Source organism: Crocodylus siamensis, chromosome 15 (genome assembly GCF_052110815.1).
Source record: "Crocodylus siamensis isolate JL-2025a chromosome 15, ASM5211081v1, whole genome shotgun sequence".
NCBI lineage: Eukaryota > Metazoa > Chordata > Crocodylia > Crocodylidae > Crocodylus > Crocodylus siamensis.
Window position 1 is genome coordinate 22070500 of NC_143409.1, and position 22778 is coordinate 22093277.

Below are 22778 nucleotides of genomic sequence, written 5' to 3' on the forward strand. Positions count from 1 at the left end.
AGTATGGTTGGATGAATGAACTGTAAGGTGGACAGAAAGCTGGCTGGACTGTCAGGCTCAACAGGTAGTAATCAATGGCTCAATGTCTAGCTGGCAGCTGGTATCACATGGACTATCTCAGGGGTCAGATCTAGGGCCAGTTTTGTTCAATATCTTCATTAACAATCTGGAAGATGGGATGGATTGCACTCTCAGCAAGTTTACAGATGACACTAAGCTAGGGATGTGTAGTAGATATATTGGAGGGTAGGGCTAGGATTCACAGTGACCTACATAAATTGGAAAATTGGGCCAAAAGAAATCTCATGAGGTTCAACAAAGACAAGTGCACAGTCCTGCACTGAGGATGGAAGAATCCCATGCACTGCTACAACCTGAGGACTGACTGGCTAAGCAGCAGCTCTGCAGAAAAGGTCCTGGGGGTTACGGTGGCCAATAAAATGGATATGAGCCAACAGTGTGCCCTTAGTGCTAAGAAGACTAACAGCATATGGGGCTGTATTAGTAGAAGAACTGCCAACAGATCAAGAGAAGTAATGATTCCCCTCTCTTCTCCACTGATGAGGCCACATCTGGAGTACTGTGTCCAGTTTTGGGCACTCCACTATAGAAAGGATGTGGACAAGTTGGAGAGAGTCCAGTGGAGGGCAACAAAAATAGTTCGGGGGCTGGGGCACATGATTTCTGAGGAGAAGCTGAGGGAACTGGGCTTATTTAGTCTGCGAGAGAGAAAACTGAGAGGGGATATAATAGCAGCCTTCAACTACCTAAAAGGGGCTCCAAGGAGGATGGCACTAGACTGTTCTCAGAGGTGACAGATGACAGAACAAAGAGTAATGCTCTCAAGTTGCTGCAAGGGAGGTTTAAGCTAGATATTTGGAAAGACTCTCTCACTAGAATGGTGGTAAGGCACTGGAACAGGTTATCTAGAGAGATGGTGGAACCTCCATCCTTGGAAGGTTTTAAGACTCATTTCAACAAAGCCCTGGCTGGAATGATCTAGCTGGGTACAGTCCTGCTTTGGACTAGATGACCTCTTGAGGTCCCTTCCAATCCTTATTTTCTGATTTTACGATTCAAGAGATATCAGTCAGCTACACAGGTAAGAGTAGAGCTGTGTCAACTCTACGCACTGCTTCAGACCTAGGAGCACCCACACCGCCAATGAGATCTAGAAGCACCCATCACTCCTGGAATTCAACCAAAAACTATTTGACAGGACAACACTGTGATTTAGTGCATCTCTGGCTAATTACTCATCCCATCTGACCTCACTTTTCCTATTTGTAGAGCAAAGTAATGATATTTCCAACAACTGAACTAGAAAACGGAGTCAGCAATGTCTCCAAGACTCTTGTGGTGACTAAATAAACATTCATAATGTATTTTTAATCATGAGCAACCAGAAAAGGTGGAAACAAAACTCAGGAGACTCCTGAGTCCAAATTCGATGGCTCATTCCTTTTGGACATGCATTCTCTCCATGAGACACTAACCTTCTCTCCTCCCTCCAGTTCTTAAAGACATAGCTGTGGAGCTGAGCTGAATTTGCCAGCTGGGAGGTTTGCTACAAAGCAGACAAACACTGCAGCGATATTAAAATCCAACAGTTAAAAACTAAAAGATTACCATCAAAAGTAGTAAAGATTTAAAAAAATATTTGCAAATATTTTCCAGTTTTCCTTTCATTCAAGTTTACTCCCAATCCCAGCCATTCTTTCCCCAAATACTTCATGCAAACTACAATATCCCTTATATCACTGGTTGTCAATATTTTTAGATGCACAGTATCCCTGGATCTATACTTGAGGCACCCCTAGCTCTTTGTTTTTATGCTAATTTTTGCCCACAGAAAAACAATAGGGCAATTCTTCTATTGCAAAAATTCAGAAATACAGCTATGGATTTCTACTTGAAATCTCTGGTTTATCTTGTGAATCATGTTTATACCTCGAATAGTGCTTACATACTGCTGCACCCTGAGGCACCCCTGAAAGGATCTCGAGGCACCCCAGGCTGCCATGGTACCCTGCTTGAATATCATTGTCTTTTAGAGTTTAAGGAATTTTTATTCTCTTTGGCAATTATTTTTCACCCACTCCACAAAAGGACTTGTTTTTAATTCCCTCCTACATCCTCTGATAACTCAGAGAACCTATTTACTCCCCAGCCTCACCCCATCCAGCACAGAACATCATATGGAAATGTTTAGCCACAAATATAAAAGCAGGAGGTATTAACAGGGGCTGCGTGCCACATCACAGGGCTAGGATAGAGCAAAATTCTTAAGCGCAGGCTTGAGATCAAGCTTGTCTGTAGTCTCATTGAAGCCAACGTAGCTGAGTACATGCTTGAGTGCTTCAGGGGATCAGAGGCTCATAGCAAATGTAACCTAGTACCTGCCATAATGGCAAAAATGAAAATGCAAAAATCCCAGACACCAGCACCGACCTGTGCACTTGCTGCTGTACATGTTCTCTTGAATCTGGGCTTTTGCTTTGCGTTTCCCTGGTGGACCGGGAGGACCGGGAGGACCTGGAGGACCTGGTGGCCCTGGTGGACCAGGTGGCCCTGGGGCCCCTGGCTCACCTTTGGTACCTAGGCATAAAGCAGAGTAGAGATTAAGGTAGTAGAGGTGAACGCGCCTTACATAGCTGGTTTCCTATATGCGTTGGATTTGATAGACAAAAAGCAGCTTGCAGGTACTTCTAATATAGCTTTTGCCTGGAGATCGCTCCCACACATGGGCCCTGGCTGAAGGCACAGAATTGAACAAAGTGATGCAATACAATGATATTTACTACAGGAATAAGCTATGCGCAAGTCTGTTCCAAACACATACCTCCCCACATTTGTGAGCAAGTAAACAAATGGAAATGTATAACAATAACAGAAATGATTCGATACACATTTCGCTGTTTTCCCTGTGGTTCTCGATAACAAAGTAGCAGGCTCCTGACCTATCTGTGACAGCCATTGCTTTTAACTGTAGCCAGGTATTTGAAGAAAAAAAAAAGTCTGATGTGTTTTTCAAACTATCACAACTAAATTGTTTTATCCTATCCTTTTGGCATTCTGGCTGTGTCACAACCAAAGAGAACATGGGGGTGTAATTTAAAGCAGGACTACCTTTCCTGCTTTCTGAGACCTCAGAGTTTGAAGCTCCAGTGCCATAATTTAAGGCAGCAATTATTTGTGGCTGGCAAGAGGCCTCCACCATGCATTCCTAGGTGGAAACCTGCCCATCGTTTTCTAATAGGAAAAACTGCAAGAGGAAGGGGAATGTTACTGAATGAAAATGGACTGGAAATTCATACATCTCTCTGTCCAAAGCCTGAGTAAGAGAGTTTTTGTGGGGAGCTACACCAGGATGAGGAGCATAATCCCATGGGAAGGCGGCTCTACCAGCTGCTTCCAAACCCTCGAATATGCTCAGCTACCCACAATTGGGATTAAGCCCAGCCCAACTGTATAGCATCAGACTCTACCTGTGCATCCTTGTATGATTTTCCAAGCAGAACTGCTGCAGTGCCTCTCTCTCGGGACTTTCGGTGGCCCCTGTACCTCTTTGGATATTTCACTGTAAGTGACTTTAAATGTTTAAGCAAAAGACAGTACTAATGGCATTGCTTTAGCAGTAGCTTAAATTATTACAGCAAACTGAAGTGCTTGGGACTACTTTTGTAGAATACCTTAGTCCTGTAGAAGGCAGGCAGCTTTATTGGATTGTGTATTTCTGTGTCACAGGACATTGTAAAAATGTTTGTTCTTACCTTCCAATATCACATTGTTGTTTGCATCTCCTTTATCACCCTTTGCTCCTCTTGTGCCTTTTGCTCCTGGCACCCCATCTTTGCCAGGTAAACCCAGCTCACCAGGGTCTCCTTTTTCTCCTCTCTCTCCTTGATCACCTTTCGGTCCTGGTAAACCTAGGCAAGAACAACATGTTAGCCATGACTGTGAATAAATATATTTATAAGGAAATAATTTCTAAAGTAAACGTACGTTCCTTTCCTTTTCTGTCTTAATGGTAAATACACAGCACATATTATTTATGCAGTATGAAACCAGTCATTTTATCTGATGTGCTGTTTATTAGTGTTGTAGTTTTCAATTATTTTTTATGTTCAAGAAATAAAAATAAAAAGTTCTGTAGCTGTTTCTGTAAGGTTTCAAAATATTTGTACAATGCATAGGTCACCAAGCAGGGGGGGGTTCCCTTTAAAAAAAATGTTCTGTAATTGGGGGCCTGGCTTGAGATGCTTAGAAACGGAGTCTGAAGTGCTTGGCACCAACATGAGCGTTTCTGGGAGATGACCACCATGAGGAAAGAGGAAAAAAGTGAGAAAAAATGTGCCACTAGGGAATCAGCTCAGAACACAAGAATCCTGACTTCTATCCACCCACAAGCCACCAGAAAACACTTACTGCTTTATTACTTTTAGCACAAACCTTTTCATAGGCTCCTTTACTAGCCTTCCTTTATTTTTCTTTGCTAGTCAATTAAAGCTTCCTGAATGCTATTTAAAAACAAATTTTGAGGGAACAGTTATTCACAATCACTTGCTTTCAGATACTATCCATGATTTTGTAGAACATGAAAAAAAAAACACAGCCATCAATACAACTCCACTTGGCTGTCTTTTAAGATAATACTGCACTCGTTGGTAGCATAACTTGAGCCAAGAAAAACAAAAAATCTCCTCTTCTAGTAAAATTACCTTTATTGTGTTCTTAACATTTTATTTTTCTGACATCATGATAGCGTGCAGCCTTCATTTCCTAGTAATGTCCTCATTCTGCCTCTTCATCCTGCCTCCACACTAGCTATGAGAATGACCGGTCCAGATGCTTTAGGCAGCTGACCACTTAGTAAAACGTTAAACACCACATTGCATTGTTGAGTCTTATGACTCCAAGCAACCTCCGTCAGCACATTATGCAGTAAGGGGAAAAAAAGAAAAAGAACAAGACATGTTTATATAATTTGTATGTCAAAATTTTGTTCTTTCTGCTTTTCTCTCTCTCCCAAAACACAAAAATGTTAGCAACTACAGAAAAGCAAACAATTGTGCTACCAGTAGAGCTGCAAAGTTCTGATGCCAGTGTGAATCATTCGACTAGTTGGTAGATATTGGGTATAAAAACATCATTTTTTTACATGTAACTCAACTATTTAAAATGATTCATCAGTGAAACACAAAATACATGAGGAGTTCTGAGATGAAATCCTAAAGTCATTGGTAAACTGCCATTGTATCTAATAGAGGCAGGATTCACCCTGTTTTCTAAATTTAACCCCAAAAATGGTGTTTGAAACAATTAAAATCACATTCCTGGAGATTCAAGCCAATTGTTTATCTTCAAAACTTGTGGTGACTCGGTTGTAGCAGACAAACTTCCCCAATCCAACCCCCTGTCAAGTCTTTACAGGGCACACAAAGGTGACAGTTCAGCCACCATACCCACCAAATCATGAACACTTTGCTGTGGTCAGCCAACAAAAAACTCCATTAGTATTCGTTCCTTTGGCTGTTTCTGGGAGTGAGGCACTTTGGCAGTGTGGAATGTACACCTCCCAACCAGCCCAGCTTTTAAGTCTCATCTTAAATAGCTTTGGGCCCATGTCCATACTGCCAAATAAGATTAAACAAACTGAATGTGTTTCTTAATGGTACGTTTTACAAACTGAATGAGTTTCTTAATGGTAGGTTTTAAGTAGAGACTACTGCGCTAGGTAGACAGGAGATGAATAATGTTTCTTTCACACACTTGTTCTGATATGAACAGTGTACCATTTGCTCCCACCCTCCACAGTCAGCACAGTAAATACATCAGGGTCTCTGGGCCCAGTGCTCCTTGGCCACACTGGAGAATTCAGGTCACTGCAAGAAGCTGGGACACTATTCCCTCTTGGCCATGGTCATGTATACACTTAACAACATATAATCTCTCCCCTACATTTAATTCATGCTGCTTGTCACGGGGCGGGGCCCAGGAGCAGACATGATCTCTCTTGGCACCCCTACCGTGCCAAGTTAGCATCCAAGCATCCTCGTTCTCGCCCGCCATGTCTTTGCTGGTAATATTATTAAAGGGAGGCTGCCTTTTCTGTCCTCCTTGGCCCCTTGGCGTACTCCAGCCGGTACCCTGTCTACCGATGATTCTGTGCACTTCCGCCACAGGGCTATGCGTGCCTCCTACCACCCCTCATACCACCCCCCAAGCCTCTCAGTTGTCCTGGACGTTGTTGCATCTGTGGTCTTTTCTTAGCGGCCCTCTCCAGGGCCTCTATCCATATGCTCACCCTCTCCGGGGCCTCTTATTCCTGCATGCCCTCCCCGGGGCTTCTTATTCCTACACAATCGCCACTCCCCCCGCCCCGGGGCTTAACCCAATACCATGCAATCGCCCTCCCTGGGGCTTATCCCGATAGCATGCAATCGCCCCCCCTGGGGCTTCTTATTCCCGTGCGCCCCTTCTGGGGCTTCTTATTCCTCCCTGGGCCTTGCTCGCATGATTCCTGCCCACACTGGGGCCTATGTGTGCCCTCCCTGGGCTTCTCACCCTTGGGGATCAGGTGGCCTCGGCCTTACCTGGCCCTCGAACCCCCTTTCCGGGTCCTACGCCCCACTGGGGCTTCCCACAATTGGGGCACAGGTGGCCTCGGCCTTACCTGGCCCCAGACCCTTTTCTGGGTCTTGCACCCTGCTGGGCTTCTCCCGATAATGCCCACACTGGGCTGGGGTCAAGACACCCCAAAACACAGCGCCACCTCCAGCGCCAGAAACCCCCCCGCATACACTACTGGGGAGCTCCTATGAGGCCTCCTCCAACCCCTACAGCCTCACCTGGTCCTCCGGTGAAACAACAAACAAAACCATTGGCCGTTCGGCCCCAACTCAAACTCAGGCCTCCCAGCCAAAACATAAACCCTAAACCATCATGCTCTTTATCCTCCCCAAATCCCTACCAGGGGCTCCTCTGCCTGGTATCCTCACACATAAGGTGCTCAGGCCCTCAGGCTCCTCAACTCAGCCTGCTCCCGAAGAGCTCCATCTTCCGCAACTGCCAGAGGGGAACTGCCAATGGCCTCAGCCTGGGCTGTTTATACAGGCCAGGCCCTGCCCCCTCCTGGTCAGCTGACCCTTGTGGTTGCCCCACCAACCAACACCTGTCCTTCTCTTGGAACAGGCACTTCAGTGCGCTGCGACACTGCTGTTTTGGGGAAGCTGAATGTTTCCAATCGCATTTTGGGTCCTCATAAATGGCATACAGTAGTGCAAAGTATTGTTAGAGTGCAGGCCAGCCCCACTAATTTATATTATGGTAGCTCCTGGAGCCTCAACCATGTTTTGGACCCTATTGTGCACCTCTAATTAGTGAGTATACTATACTATGTCTACTATGGCCTCAGTGCAGCATAAATCTGTAGTGATGGCAACACAGAAGTCCATGAAGTCAAACTGATTTAAAGGTGGTAAAGTCAATGGAAGCTATGTCCATGTCAGCAAGGGCAGAACTCTCCCCTATTAGCTGTCTATAAACAAAATTCCCCATATACTTAATTTCATTTCCTAGGTCCATCACCTACAATACAAGTGTACAGTATTAAGGAAGGCTTTATTAAACTGTCTGTCAAAGTACCTATTTTTCCTCTTCTTCCATTTACTCCTGGCTCCCCCTTAGGCCCTGGGAGGCCTGGAATTCCATCGGTTCCATTATAGCCAGGTAATCCGTCGAGTCCAGGGGGCCCTGAACAAACCAACAAGACAAAATCATGTTCAGCAATTGAAAACCATTAACATTTTTCCATCCTTAAAGTTGCTGCACTTATTATATAGCAGATATCTAAAACCTGCCATTATTGGGTTTCAAAGTATGGCATATCCTCCACTGCAAATTCTGTTCATCCTTTTTCTGACACCAATGTGTAAACCAAAATGAGTGACGCACTTTGGCAGTGTGGAATGTACAACTGATCAAGTCTGCTGCAACATGGTAATTACTGCACTCCAGCAGACTCCAGTGTCTCATGTATCAGTGTCCCCTCATTTAAAAATGGCAGCGTGGATGCTCGTTGAATGAGATTTACTTAAAGCAACCCTCCATGAGCCACTCTGATTAAAGTGTCTCCCCACACTCACCACCAAAGCATGTGTATAAATGCCCTAAGATATCACAATCATTTCACAAAATTGTCACTGACAAATTGGTGCTATACATTTTAAAGAAAGCCCAGTAAAAAGACAGTTTGATTCTGGTCCCTGGGCTTACAAAACGAGGGTCTAAAATAGTGGAGACATGACCATCTTTGGCTGGATGGGAGAAGGATTATAAAACTATGGAATAAGGTTGCCAGGCCTGTTTTTGTTTCTAACAAGCTGTCACTGAAAGATGGTCGAGAACCACCAAGAAGAAGTAGGAGTTCTAATCTGTTCCTGGCTCTGCCCCTAACTGTGTGGTCTTGGACTAATCTCCTGTAACTTCTCTGGCACCAACTAACCTCTCACTAAAGTGATGATAGCAATCCCCTACCAGTTAGAATGATTAGGTACTGCTAAACTGCAGATGGCCAGATATAGGAGGAAAGGCAGCAAGAAAGAATTGCAATTAAAGCAGCAGGAGAAGAAGGCAAGTAATGGCCCCTGTAGCTGGAAGTTAGTCAAGTGAGAAGGGAAACAGAGAATGAAATAAGGGGACATAAGAAAAAGAAGTCCAAAGTCCAAAGCCAAAAGTCTATTTTATCCATTTAATGCTTTGATTCAAGACAGTATTTGAGAATGAAATCTGAAACGACAAGTCCCCAAAATACAATAAAACCAGTGCAGTTCTGCTGAGCATGGAATAGGATGTGAAGTACAATACAACTGCGCAAGCATTTGGTAACATGCAGCAGTGCTCCTTATCCACCCTCTGCATGGGACAAGGGAACTGAGGAAAAAGGGGTGACCAGTGAAATGGGGGACATGCCACAGCAGGGGCTATTGTCACAGCCCATGGGACATAGTTGCATTTGTGGTGTTCTTTGCTCTACCATGGGTTTGAAAAGAAACAACTGCCTAACCTAAACTGTGTCATGCTCCCATCCTCAAGGCCCACTTACTCTACCTTGCTTTGATGACCAGCATTTTGGTTTTTACTAGGAAAATGAAAACACAACAGTGTGAGAAGCTACAATTGTTTCTTAAGTTATGGATTTTATAAATCTTTTGAAGTTAGACCAAACATTTGCTCCCTTCAATTTAAACCACTGTTTAAAGGAAAACGTGATTGAGCACCCTCTACTTTTCAGTAGATGGAAGCCTGCACCCTGCAAGCAATAAATATTCCTGTTTGAACCTAATCCCTGCCCTACTTCTGGGACTACCAAGGGAATAAAATGGAACACGTGCAGCAGCCCACAAATTGCATTTGACTGAAATCAGAGGGAATTTGAACTTCGAAGTTTTCACAGTTATTCTCAAAGCTGCTGTTTCTAAAGCCTCCTATCCCTCAGCTTTTGCACATGTTACTTTACAGAGGATATTCATACATTTGGGGGAAGGAAGGTTCTGGTTTAAATTCAACAGCATGAATTTTGCCATCCCTATCTTTATCATTAGAACTAGACTTCATACCTCCTGTTTCTTATACCAGTGTTAGGGCCTCTGCTGTAATAAACTAAACTGAACATAATTTTAGGGACCTGATTCAGGGATGCATCCTTGTCTATAAAGAGTGCTTAATATATGCTTAACCTTAGAGTACATCTTTACTCCTACTGACCTAACAGGACTTAAATAAGTGCTTAACTGTTTCCCTGAATCAGAACCCAAATGTGAAAAAAACATGTACAGAACCAAAGGAACTATCCTTAAATAGCAATTACACATAAACAAATTGACCATCTTAGAACCACCCCTGTTTATTGTGAATGGTAGATGCTGAAGCACACGAATGTCGAAGAATACATACTGGTACCTCAAAAAATCCCTCTAAATGAAAAAGTAGTGCATCATATTGTATGTCCATTTATTAGACCAGCTGAGCACAAAAGAAATTCTCCAGTAAAAGAAAAGCATTAGTCAAGATTTGATTATGAAATAAACAATGAACAAATGAAATTAATTAAAGTATTAATTACTTGATATGAATAACATAAATAATAGCTGACATATGTGCAAACACATGCAGACATATGTCTAGCTTATATTATGCATTTCATAATAATTAGTATTTAATTAATTCCTTATGGCTATAACATTCATTTTATTAAAAAAAAATTATGATGGAAAACATATTATTGAAATAATCGCCTTATTGTTTAGAGTGGGTGTATTTGCTAATAAATGGCTGAAGGATTCTACATGATTGTCAGAAATATTCATATAAGAATAACAACATGTTGAAGTTAAAACAGCCAGAATCACCAGACTATTCCAATTATACATTATCCAATTATATCCCTTCTCATACATTTAATTAGGTATGGGGTCACACTTTTAAACCTGGCAGGTTTAAAAGTGGGCAGGTTGAGGCATGCACAGAGCACCTCTGCAGGACTAGGATGTGCTGGCGAGGCAGACATTCCCTTGCATAGTTTACGAGAACTGCTTCAGAGCCCATCTTCATCTTCCACTCCAAACAGCTCACTGGCTGTGCTGTGGCAGCACGAATAAGGGTTAGACTGAAAATGCCAAAATTAGGCATCAAAGGGACTTAGGAGTTGCCTAAGCTCTGGTTTTAAAAACATGAATAGAAGCTGGATGGTGAAGTTTAATTCTTTTCTGCCTATTTAGCAAGCCCCTTTAAAAATCTGGACCTTTAACCTCTTCAGATTCCCCATCTATAAAATAGTTAAGTATCCTGGTAATCAAATACAAACGTGGGACTGCTGTCCCTCTGCCCCCAGTGTGGAACATGCTTTCCACACTCACCTTCACTTTCACCTTCTGAACTGGAGTCATTGCTGTCCTGACTCTGCTTCTATCGGGCTGGTACTATCACAGCCGAAACCAGGCAACAATGATAGGCAAAGGTCTGGTGCAGCCCTCTTACTGCTATTAGCCTCTGCATGGAAGACCTAATCAGATTTCCTGTACATGATGGAAAGCTACTTCCCAGAGCCCACTACTGTATGCCTTATTGGGAAGGAAGCAGTGAAGCACAATGCTGAGCAGAAAGTAACTTAGGCATTCCATTTTAAAATTCAAAGCATTTAGACCAGAATGACTTTAAACTGAAAAATGGAACTGCCCTAAGAAAAGGAAAACAACCGTTTATCCTGCACAAAGGTTGCAAAGATGAAGTCGTTAACATTTGCAAAGCACTTTTTGTACTTCTGTAGCATGTATCTGAAGCTCTCAAGTTATTACAGTTAATTCATGGAAATAGCTAAAAATACTAAGAGTAATGTGTTAGTGGACGGGCATGATACCCTAAGATCAGCTGGCAGTTAAAGCAAAAATCACTAAAACAGGTTAGATAATGACAGGAGCCTCATAAGAATAGACAGAGAAAAGAGCAGAATTGATTTTCCTCTACACAAACGTTACAAACTCTAGCCACATTGCAGTCAAGCTACAAGAACTTCCAAATATCCAGCATTCAAGTATTTTTTTCTCTCTCTTGAGAATGTTAATTAAATCACAATAAAGGGCTAGTCTTCAGGAAATGTATTAATTCATTCCTCCCTTATACTATTCAGTAATGCAAAACTACTTTTGTCGCAGATATTTTTTCTATATGCTTATTTTTAAACCTGTACCCATCTCAATATGCCTATAGTATTACAGCTGAAACAGTATCTTACCTGGAGGGCCGGGGGGTCCTAAAGCACAAACAAGTAAAAGAACACAAGAGAGAGAAACAAAATGAGCATAACAACAGAAGTAAAACAAAAGCTAAACTCAACTGATTAGCATTATATCTGGGACCTACGCGCCTAACTATTTTGTATTAAAATAACTACTGTGGCATTAGTGCAGACCCAGCTATACTTGCTGAAAGATTATGCCTACAGCAATTATAAAATACCCATTTTTGCATCCCAAGACCAGTCATGTCTCAAACTTCCATTGATAAAGATTTGACAAAGAACAGTCTCTGCAGTATAAGCTCAGTGCAGTTGAATGAATTAATTAGAGAGGTTTCTATGCTTTTCCGGTAATGCGGACCAAAATAATCCAGGAATTGTTGTTCCATACTTGGGGCAGTGATAAAATGACTCTGTACTTCAAGAGGAGTTGTGAATGCCATGAGGAAAAACAAATCCTTAGAAAACATTCAGTAAAAGGACACACTTGTGTGCGTCTTCACAAGGAATTCAGATGTTTGAAACAGGCTTTTAAAACTACAGGCCAAAAAAATGGCTTATTTTACATTTAAATCACTTTCTCTTCTGGAAGGGATTTACTTGCTCATAGAAATTCCCTACTGGATAACATTAGATACTGGATTTGCTTTTAGTTATTCAAGGAACATACATAATAAAGGGAAACTAGGGAAAGCTTGCCAATTCGGCTCTATAACTTTGACTATGTCTAAGCCAGTTCTCCTCTGGGTAAATAAAAATTATCATCCATCTTCCATCCATATTTCTGCTATCTCCTTTAACACTGTAAATGATAATAGGTGGCACTTGGAAGTACTTTAAAGACTCTTCAGACTGACAGAGCAATGTAAAGGGGTATTAATGTAAATGAGATGCAAGCCCATGATTCTTACCTGGCAGAAGTAAATTATTAACATAAAAACATTGGTATAAGAAGTGGCATGTTATTTATCCTTCAGGATTTCTGGTACATGTTATATATAAAACTAAAACAAAGCAAACCAAAAACAAGGAAGTATGGGGAAATACAATAGATTACTGCTGTAATTAAAGAACCATATTCATTATACATTCTACCAGACCTACACAATTGTTTATAAAAGCCCTCTAAATAAGCATTATGAAAATAACTAAATCTCTCACTTTATACCTGAGAGCTTCAAGAAGTTCAGTATACCCATTGCTTAGCAGAGTGGAGCATGTTTCAGACTAACATTAACACCGTAGTTAATTAATGCTTGCAGTTTTTACCCATCTTGGTAGATAACAGTAAATCCCTTCAGACAATCTGCCAGAAGTGCCTGTTCCCTCTCCACCCCCCTCAACTCCCCCTCAAGCAATTTCTCTCTTGGTGCTCTAAATCACCTTGAATTCACTGAGAATCCTGAATGTCTGTTCATAGTAATATAAGTGGGAAAAGTATTTCAAAAGTAATAAACTTCATGTAACCAAAATCTATAGTGTAGGAAGCTTAAAATTAATAAGGTTAGTGGAGTATGATTCAATCTGTAATGAAGGAACATGGAGTCCATGCAAAAGGACCTAGCAAGCACAGAGCAGTGCAAATACAGAACTCTGAAACCCAAAGCAAGATGCTTTTAACATGTACTTGTCTGCAGCGCAGTCTTTGTTAGAGTCAAATTCCACCTGCAAATTCCATCGGCAATTGCAAGGTGTTTTTGTCTCTAGCATCTTCTCTATCCTGGGAACAGGTATTAAAGCGATGGAACTGCAGTTTAGACCAGACTGCAAATCACCTTAACCATTTTGCTGAATAAACCCCAAAGGGTTCATTTTCTTATTTTCAAACCTCAGTCCGAATAAGTGGTTCTGCCAACTGTATACTTTGCCTAGCAAAGCTGAGATGCAGCTCTCAGGTCTTGGTTAGCGTCTTATTTTCTGGTTTTCCCAGGGTACATAAAAAGTTTTCATGTCTTCCAGCTGTTGCATCAATGGAAGTTCTGAACCCCTGTTGCATTCCCAAGAAAGCAATTTCATATGAGTCTCTAGATCATCTTTTTTTGCTCAAAGAAAACTGAAAACATCGCCCTTCAGAGTCCACCAACTCCATCCTACCTGAACCATGGCAGCTGCGATAGTGACAGGAGACCATTGTCCTTTTCCCTGAGTGTCTAGACATGCTGATCTAGAGGCCTGTCATCCGTGCTCATATAACACCACAAAGTTCCCAACATTATTAACAATTTAGGATTAAGTATCTTTACAAAATCCCCAATTCTGTAATGAGCTCTGAAGGGGTAGACTCTCAAAAACATACCTCAGGTAACAATGTCTCTAAGGACTCTAAATTCTTGCATCTACAACAGGTAGGTATTATTGCTATTACTATAGTATTTCTTATTAATGCTATTACTATAGTATTTCTTATTAATCTCCTTAAAAGGTATAAAACCAAAGATACTGTATATTTTTAGCCGTCCTGTCAGCATCATTCTTTGGTATTTCAAACTCTTTTTTTCTCAAGCTTATTTCTCCCAAATACATTATTTCAACAGAAAAAACAGGATTACGTGCAATGTTTACAGGAGTATTTGTTGACGTACCTGTTAAGCATATCCCTTTTGTGCTGTTACATAAGTCCACCATCACCCGAACCTAATACAGCAAAGAAAGTAAAGTTTATAACAATACACACAGTATCAGTTGCCACAGGAAAACCAGCCACCACATCTCTGGTCTGCTTCATTCCTGTATGTGACTACAATGCAAAAAGTAATTATCTGCTTTAAAACTACATTTTAACACTTTACAACCCTTCTAAAATAAGAATGAAATATTTAGGCAATAAATTACTTTTTTCACTAGATGTGTCTGTTGTAACAATTCTACTTTTCAGAACCTGTGCATTGTACCATTTTAACAAATATGAAAATATTTTTAAAAGATACTGCAACTCTTGATATAATCAGAGTATTAAGTCTGATACCTTATTATACCAACACGCAACAGCTCATCTTGTTTACCAGCTATATAAATTGATCCTTAATAATTGCTTTATTTAATATGAGAGAGGGCAGCAATATAAATCAGGATTGAAAGCGCTAGAATTTCATCTGTTCCTGGCACTAAGAAGCTATGATAGTGGGGAGGCACATACATCCCAAAACAGAGCAAATAAATTTGTTCTGATGTTTGTACTCTAGACAGGAGTAACATTTACTACCTTAAGGAAAACATATCTAGTAAAATGTTAAATGTTGTAGGTATGCCCACTGGTGCATATTGGTTTCTTCTACATTTCCTTTATTTACTTCAAAACAGATGAGTATCATCCTAGTAAAATATTCAGTCCTGTGACGTGATGAACTCTTTCAAAACCCATGCATTTTAATGGTAGCATGTAGCATTCAGCATCTTGCAGGATCATAGACAGCTACCAAACATTCCCACTATATGTCTCATCCACTGCATTCAATAAATCAGATTTTTTTTCAGATATCCCAAAGGAGACACAGAGTCTGACCTCCATCCTTCATTGATCCTAGTGAAAAACAGTGCCTCCATTCAACATGCATGAATATACATACATATTGAACCACAGAATCATAGAAAATTAGAGTTGGAAGGGACCTCAGGAAGTCACCTGGTCCAGCCACCTGGTCAAAGCAGGACCAGCCCCAAACATATCATCCCAGCCAAGGCTTTGTCTAGCCAGGTCTTAAAAACCTCCAAGGATGAAGATTTCACAAGCTGTTCTAATGCCTTACTACCCTCCTTGTAAGAGTTTTTCCTAATATCTAACCTAAACTTCCCTTGCCACAACTTGAGACTATTGCTCCTTGTTCTGTCATCTGCCACCACTGAGAACAGTCCAGCTCCGTCCTCTTTGGATCCCTCCTTCAGGTAGTTGAAGGCTGATATTAAATCTCCTCTCAGCCTTCCCTTCCCCAGACTAAACAAGTGCAGTTCCCTCAGCCTCTCCTCAGAAGTCATGTGCCCCAAGCCCGAACAATTTTTGTTGCTCTCCACTGGTTTCTCTTCAACTCCTCTACATCCTTTCTGTAATGTGGGGGGATGTGAGAGGCAAAACTGGACACAGTGCTCCAAATGTGGCTTTACCAGTGCCAAATACAGGGGAAGAATCACTTCCCTCAATCTGCTGGCAACACACCTACCAGTGCAGCCCAGGATGCCATTAGTCTTCTTCACAATAAGGGCACACCGGTGGCCTACGTCCATCTTATTGGCCACTGTAACCCCCAGGTCCTTTTCTGAAGAGCTGCTGCCCACACAGTCAGTCCCTAGCCTGGAGTGGTGCATGGGACTGTTCTGTCCCAAGTGCAGGACTTTGCACTTGTCTTTATTGAACCACATGAGATTTCTTTTGGTCCCACCCTCCAATTTGTCTAGGTCTCTCTGAATCCTAGCTACCCTTCAGTGTCTACCATTCCCCCCAGCTTAGTGTCACTTGCAAGGTGGCTGAGTTACACTCCATTCCAACTTCCAGATCATTGTTGAAGAAAATGCTATAACTACATGCTGTCTTTTCAAAGGCCTGTTTGATTGGGGTCTGTATACAACTCATACTAGACATGTTAAAAACTACCAACTAAATTTGGCTGTAGTGAGCCCTCTTTGAGGCAGACTCATTCAGGGAAACAGAGGATTTACAACTATCAGATCCCTCGTAACTCAAGAGGTGAGATTCTGTAGCTGAGGAGCATGGGGAAGTTTATTCAACCATTTTGTCTACTCTACCTCTTGTATAAATGGGGAATTTCAGTCTGTAAGGCTGTCTATACAGCATCTTTCATCACCTCCTAAGTCTTCTTGTACAGCTCTTCCATCCTTCTTTCAAATAACCAGAGACAAGCACACAGTCATCTAAAACTTTGTAGTACCACAAACAACAACCATCAGCCATAAATTTCTTAAGCCAAGTCTTTGTTACGATCTTCTGCCAACAGCAACACTCGAAGACAGGCTGGCAAACTATGGGGGCATGTGGTCATACTTGAAGACAGACTGACAATACAGGCTGACCTGGACAGGCTTGCAAGATGGGCAGACCTCAACCTGATGTCATTTAATGTGGAGAAATGTAAAGTGTTCCATTGGGGGAGAAATAATCCACAACACACTTACAGGCTCAGCAGTACTACACTTGCTAGCACCACATCTGAACAAGACCTGGGTGTGTGATAGAAAACAAAATGAACATGAGACACCAATGCAAAGACATACCTGGCAGAGCTAATCAAACATTGGCATGCATCTACCGAGGCATCTCAAACAAGGCTAAGGATGTCATCTTCCCTCTTTACTCAGCCCCAGCTTATTTTACTAGTAAAGGTGGCAGGGGATGTAATGGGAAAAGAATTACATCAACACATCAAGCAGTTAGCTACATGAGAGACACTTGAACAGCTCTAACAAGTAGAAGTCAGTCTAAAAGGTGAAGGAAGGTCGTGACTCAGTCTTGCCAACTAAGGTAAATTGATTACAATCTTTATCTTCTAATTCATTCATCATTAACACTGTGAATGATTACTGTAGTTGGTTTAGGTAAATGAATTATTTTGGCAACATGACATCACAGAATGTAGCATAAGCATTCAAAGACATTAATTCTATTAAATAAATTTTGTTTATTGAATTTCAACCAACTGTATTAATACAGCTTTTTTTATTTAAGAGGTTTAGACATTAATTCAGCTTAGCTAAGAATAGCTAATATTTTTTCCATATTAGGATTTTCTTGAATTTTCAAATTGAAAATTCAATTTCCATACTATAATTTACAGTGTGCCAAGTACTCCAAATATTTTTCAATTCAAATGGCATTTTAATCTGAATGGCTTTGCTGAGATTGCTAAAGTCACTGCATCCAATTACCTCAACAGAGTATTTTGGCAAAGCAGTGTAATCTTGGTTACTGTGTAACCACATATGGCACAAGAAGCAAGTATGCCAAAGGAAATAGCATCTACAGAGGAACTGCTGGATACAGCATGATAAAGTTAGAAGCCTATCGCTCTTCACAGTTTATGAACAGCTGCCTCATTCAAGGTAAATTAGAAGATAAAACTGATAACAATAGAAAATGCCATGAATCTATTCAGATAAGCTAGTTAGATACCACACACCAGCAGGTCTCACAGTTGTTCAGTTTCAGTGGATCATGCAGTTGTTCAGTCCCATGTGCCTCCAAGTATTTCCTGTCAAAGCTGTTCTCCCTCTACACTGGCAGACTTGCCAGATTCCAGATCCTATTTCCATTCTCTTAAAATCAAATACACTTTTTAGAAAAAACAGCACTGAAAGTAAATGCAACCTGTTACCTGAAACTAAAGAATTCCTCTTGAAGATCAACAATTAGAGAAATAAGCTGTTTACTCAGTAATTCAAAGCATTATATCAAATGCAACGATTAACTCTGCCTACCAGACCCAATCAGAAAATGAGAGAGAGAAAAGCAAGCCAGTTTTCATGGCTCTGGTATTAATGGCTGCTAATGACTGGGTCTAATAAAGTCTATTTTGCAAGAATCAAAATTAATGTTTACTTTTTCATATAGTTGGTCAAAACACCTCATCTTGCCATCCATTATCAGTATAATTCCATTTATTAGCATCATATTTGTTTAATTTGTCACTAATTTACAATAAAATTTAGAACCTGGCTCTATGACATCAAAAAGCAAAATGCTCTCGCAAAAACTTGGGATATTAAACAAAAAAAGTCTAGCTCAGAAAAAGAATTTAAAAATGAACCAGGATTGGGCTTTTTAATGTGATCTGTACTATAAGGAAATAGCAGGTGTTGTAACTACATACTTTTTTTGTTTGTGTATTTAAATCACGAACTTCAAACACAATATGTGCAAAAAGTGAAAAACATGCTTGTATTCTAAATAAATCAATGTATTAAAGGTCCAGAAGGTAAACACACACAAGCAACTTTATGCACAACATTTTCTGTCCGTGTCAGCACTTAACAGTGCTCAAACTCAAGTACAAGCTTATTATGCAAAATAATAGTCTCATTGAGTGGAGCAACACAGAAAAGTGTTACTCCAGTGAGTAAGCCTTAAACATCAATGGGATTATTTATATCAGCAAAAAGAGCGGGATTTGCCTTGTATTATTATTATTTTGGGACCTTCAGTCTTTACTCGGGCCAAAGTCTTTCCTCACATTTTGATGCAACGCTTTGCTTAGCAGGCAGAAGAATCAGGCCCTAAGGTCTCAGTGCTGGAAACAGTTATGCACTTAAGTAGAACCTCTACCAAGAAAATAAAATCCATTCAAGAGTGAGAAATGTAATGCAGTTTTGCCAAAAGGCTTTGGGATCTGGCACTACAGTATCGAGTACAATAGCGGGTACAGTACCTTTTGCTTGCACTGGCACTACTTACGGACATTAAACCCTTCCAAATTGTAATTTTTTTTTTTTGGATACATTGGAAAAGCTCTATCTTATACTACTGTACATGCAACTAACCTCAAAGTCTTCGGCAGTGGCTTAATTAAACCAAGGACTGCAAAAGGGATCATTTCAGTTGATAGCCTCCTCTTCTGGAACAAGACTGGAATCCTTCCAAATCCCTGCTCAGAGCTGTGTTGTTATTTAGTCTGCACCCAAGTCACTTAAGCAAGTTTAACTGCGCCCTGTGAGAACACAGCCTGTTTCTCATGGGGTTCTCTGCCTCCGTCTTGGGAAATATCCAGCTTTGTAACAACACAATCACTGCACTGGCAGGGCTGGACCGGATAGGTCTTTGTACCGTTTTAACTTTTGCGCGTCTGGGACAGAAAGGAGATTTGTTTCATGATCGAGTGGATTACTTTCCTCCTCCAAGGAAAAGTGAATCGAAGTGAGACACACCTTACAAAATGCACCCCCGCCGTCCACCAAAACAGACAAGCGAAGCCTGCGTGAGAACGTGGTGGCCCATTGGGTCGGCCTCTACTTGGTGAGAGAGGCGAGGGTTTGGGGGGAACCCGGCAATACCTTTTCCTGGCCCAAGTGCGCGGCTGAGACGAAGGCTGGGCAGTCTTCGTCGCCTGTCGGCATGAGCGAGTGTCGTAGCTCACTCGCTAGCCCCCTGTGATCACTCCTCACCTTTGTGCATACAGGTGTGTGCAGAAAGCCAAGATGGCAAGGAGGCCGGCCAGCAGGAAGCGCCCTGCTCCTCCCCGCAGGTAACCTTGAGCTCCTGACACCGCCTGGCGGCGCCTGCCCGCGGGAGACCTTGGCCCCGCTGCCCCGCACCTACCGGCACCATGGAGTAGGTCAGCATCATGAGCATCTCGTCGCTCTCCGCCCGCACGTGGCCCCCGCGCTGGCTCCGCTTGCTCCTGCCGGCGGCCGGCGGGGCCGCGCCCAGGGCGGCGGGGCCGCCGTCGCGGAGCTGCGCCGCTTCCAGGTGGCGCAGCGCCGCGCTCAGGTCCCGCCACTGGCCCAGCAGGAAGAGCGTCCCCGCCGCGCTGAGCGCCCACAGCAGCCCCAGCGCGCCCAGCGCGCAGCGCAGCGCCCGCCCGCCCGGCCCCGCCGGCGCCATGGCTCTGCCGCAGCCGCCACCGGGGCGGGGACAGGCAGGGCCCCGGGCCCCCGCCCTTGCCCCGAGAGCCGCCTGGCCCCTGCCCACGCCCTCTGCCCCGCGGCTCCTCGCGCTGCGCTGCCGGCCAGGGAGGCTGAGGCGCTGTCCAAGGCCTGGGCAGCTCCAGGCCTGTCCCCTCAGAGCCGGTGCCGAGGGGCAGAGAGAACCGGCTCTGACAGGGGTTCTTTCTCCCTTGCAGCCCCAAAGTTAGGTTGGAAGCGAGGGGTGCAGACACCGCCACGCCGACCCTGCCTCGGACCCGCGAAGGCGGAGATGCTCGAACCCGTCCGCGCCGCTGCAGTGACCAGAGATGGGCCCTCCGACTCCAGGGGTCCTGCAGGGCCCGTCCCAACGCGCGAGAGGCCTGAGTAAACGTACCCGACGCCCGCATGGCCCTTGTGCCAGTGACACCAGGCCACACCAGAGCGAACCCGCACAGAAGAGGCGCACACAAATGTCAACAGAATCACTTTTTTTTTTACACAGCAGCCACTACCTTTCTGACCTCATAATCCTTATGCTCAAGGGACGTCTGCCAAACACTTTTAAAAGGCAAGTTTGGAAATAAAAATTCATAGCTTGGCTGGAGAATAAGAACCAAGGACTGAGCATCGATACTGATTTTATGGCACTCTGTACCTGATTCCTGAAATTCTTTCTTCACGCTACAGGTGCCAGTGACCCTCCTCTCTTTCAAAGGGTCTTGATCTCCCATTAATCAAGCGTCTTTTCCTCTGCTAATTGTATGTCTGCTATCCTTGGGAATTTCTCCCCCCCTCAAACTTCATAGCCCTACCTCCTTTTTTATTCATTGCTATGCCTGCTTCTTTCTTTAGACCTGATGAAGAGCGTCTTGAATTCAGAAGTTTGTGTAACATTAATCTCAGCTACGCTGTTGGTCCAATAAAAGATATCACTGAAACAAATCCTGGCCCCTCACATAATTCCTGGACCATCAGGGCTACAACATCACTCCAACATAACCAGAAAAATGCATGGACATTTTTCAGTCCAGAGGCCATTCACTTAAAGGCAGTATACTCTATAACTAAATTATACTTCTAATTACACCAATGTAAATCTTACGAATGTTATAAAAGAAATCATGAGAGACAAAGAATTTTTTGTTGGTTTGCTTGCTTGCATCCTTTTTTTTTATATGTTTTATTGGACCAACAGTACAGTTGGGAGAGATGTTGGACAAGCAAGCCTTCGTTCTGGCACAGCACACTTTTCTTGAGGTCTGAGCAGTTTGTTCTGAAAGGCTCGTCCAACATCAAGTCCGCCCAGGGCAGGGGGTTGGACTTGATCTACTTAGGTCCCTTCCGACCCTACATCTATGAATCTATAAACATCTCTCAACTACGCAGTTGCTGCATCTCTCTCAACTACACAAACAACTACAATATGTCTGTACATTCCCCTGACTGTCACAGCTACAACATCACTCCAACTTCTGTGACAAATTAGTCATTCAGAATTTTACTTGTTTAAAAGAAAAATTTGACCCATAAAATAATAATTGCTTTGCAATCTCCAAAAGTCAGAGAATTTAAAGTTAAAATGCATGCACACACTTCCTAATTCCTTGACATTTAAGGTCACTGTCAAAACTATTGTTTTTCCCTTCCTCTCCCCTTTTAATAAACAGGTGCATTAAGAATTTTTTTAAATTTTAAGACAACTCATTTTGTAGACCCAATTCTGCTTTCATCCACACCAGTTGCAAATTTTTCATTGATTTCAATGGAGTTACTCCAAACTTCTGTCTGAAAGCAGGATTTGGCTAAACCATACAGGCGGTACACACAGTTGTAATAATTCATGGATGGTTAGAAAATGTTTATAGGCCTATTTTATGGGCTGGAAAGATTCCTCTCCATAGTTCTGATCAAGAATTTAAAACAATCATAGCAGAAACAAAATGGAATTACTGATTTCAAGTTTTATCCCGAGTCTCAGCTTGCTTGCAGATGACTTCATTTACAATTCTGTAGCTTGCATGGCAGGTATATAGCTGAAATAGAGCTGGAAGTTACCAGCCTCAGTGCTATTCATCAGACTTATCAAATTGTTCAAATGAGCTATTGGGAACTTCTTTTCTTAACTGTATATTACGTAAAATACTGCTTTGCCTGCTTATTTGCAATGTTTGAATCTAGGGCTCAAATTTTTGGTTCAAAGCCAAAGCAGGACAGGTCCTGAAAGTGTCAACTGTTGTTGCAATATTATTGCCCAGATGGTGGAAATTTCTACAGATCAATTGTTCTTGAGACATTTCTACCATTTCAAATGTGAGAAATCTCACAAAAAAGGTTTCTCATTATTGAATAAATATCTTATCAGAAGAGTTGTTCCCAAAAGCTTAAGCTACTTCTCAAACAGACCTAGCATCTCTGC

The 22778-nt window shown here is 42.3% G+C and overlaps 1 protein-coding gene across 3 annotated transcripts in view; it reads right to left on the minus strand.

The window, feature by feature from the left end:
• The window catches only part of GLDN (gliomedin), a 42004-nt gene extending 21364 nt beyond the window's left edge, over window positions 1-20640 (minus strand). The window contains exons 1-7 of one of the 3 annotated variants that reach the window (XM_090029525.1): window positions 20055-20640; window positions 14380-14431; window positions 11795-11812; window positions 7648-7755; window positions 3774-3929; window positions 3489-3590; window positions 2452-2598 (exon numbers count right to left, since the gene is read on the minus strand). In XM_090029525.1, the coding sequence (XP_089885651.1) occupies window positions 2452-2598; window positions 3489-3590; window positions 3774-3929; window positions 7648-7755; window positions 11795-11812; window positions 14380-14431; window positions 20055-20339 (868 nt within the window). In that variant the 5' untranslated portion in view covers window positions 20340-20640. The remainder of the gene's footprint in view (window positions 1-2451; window positions 2599-3488; window positions 3591-3773; window positions 3930-7647; window positions 7756-11794; window positions 11813-14379; window positions 14432-20054) is intronic. The other 2 variants (XM_090029527.1, XM_090029528.1) reach the window with 2 other exon arrangements.
• Window positions 20641-22778: the final 2138 nt, after the last annotated feature.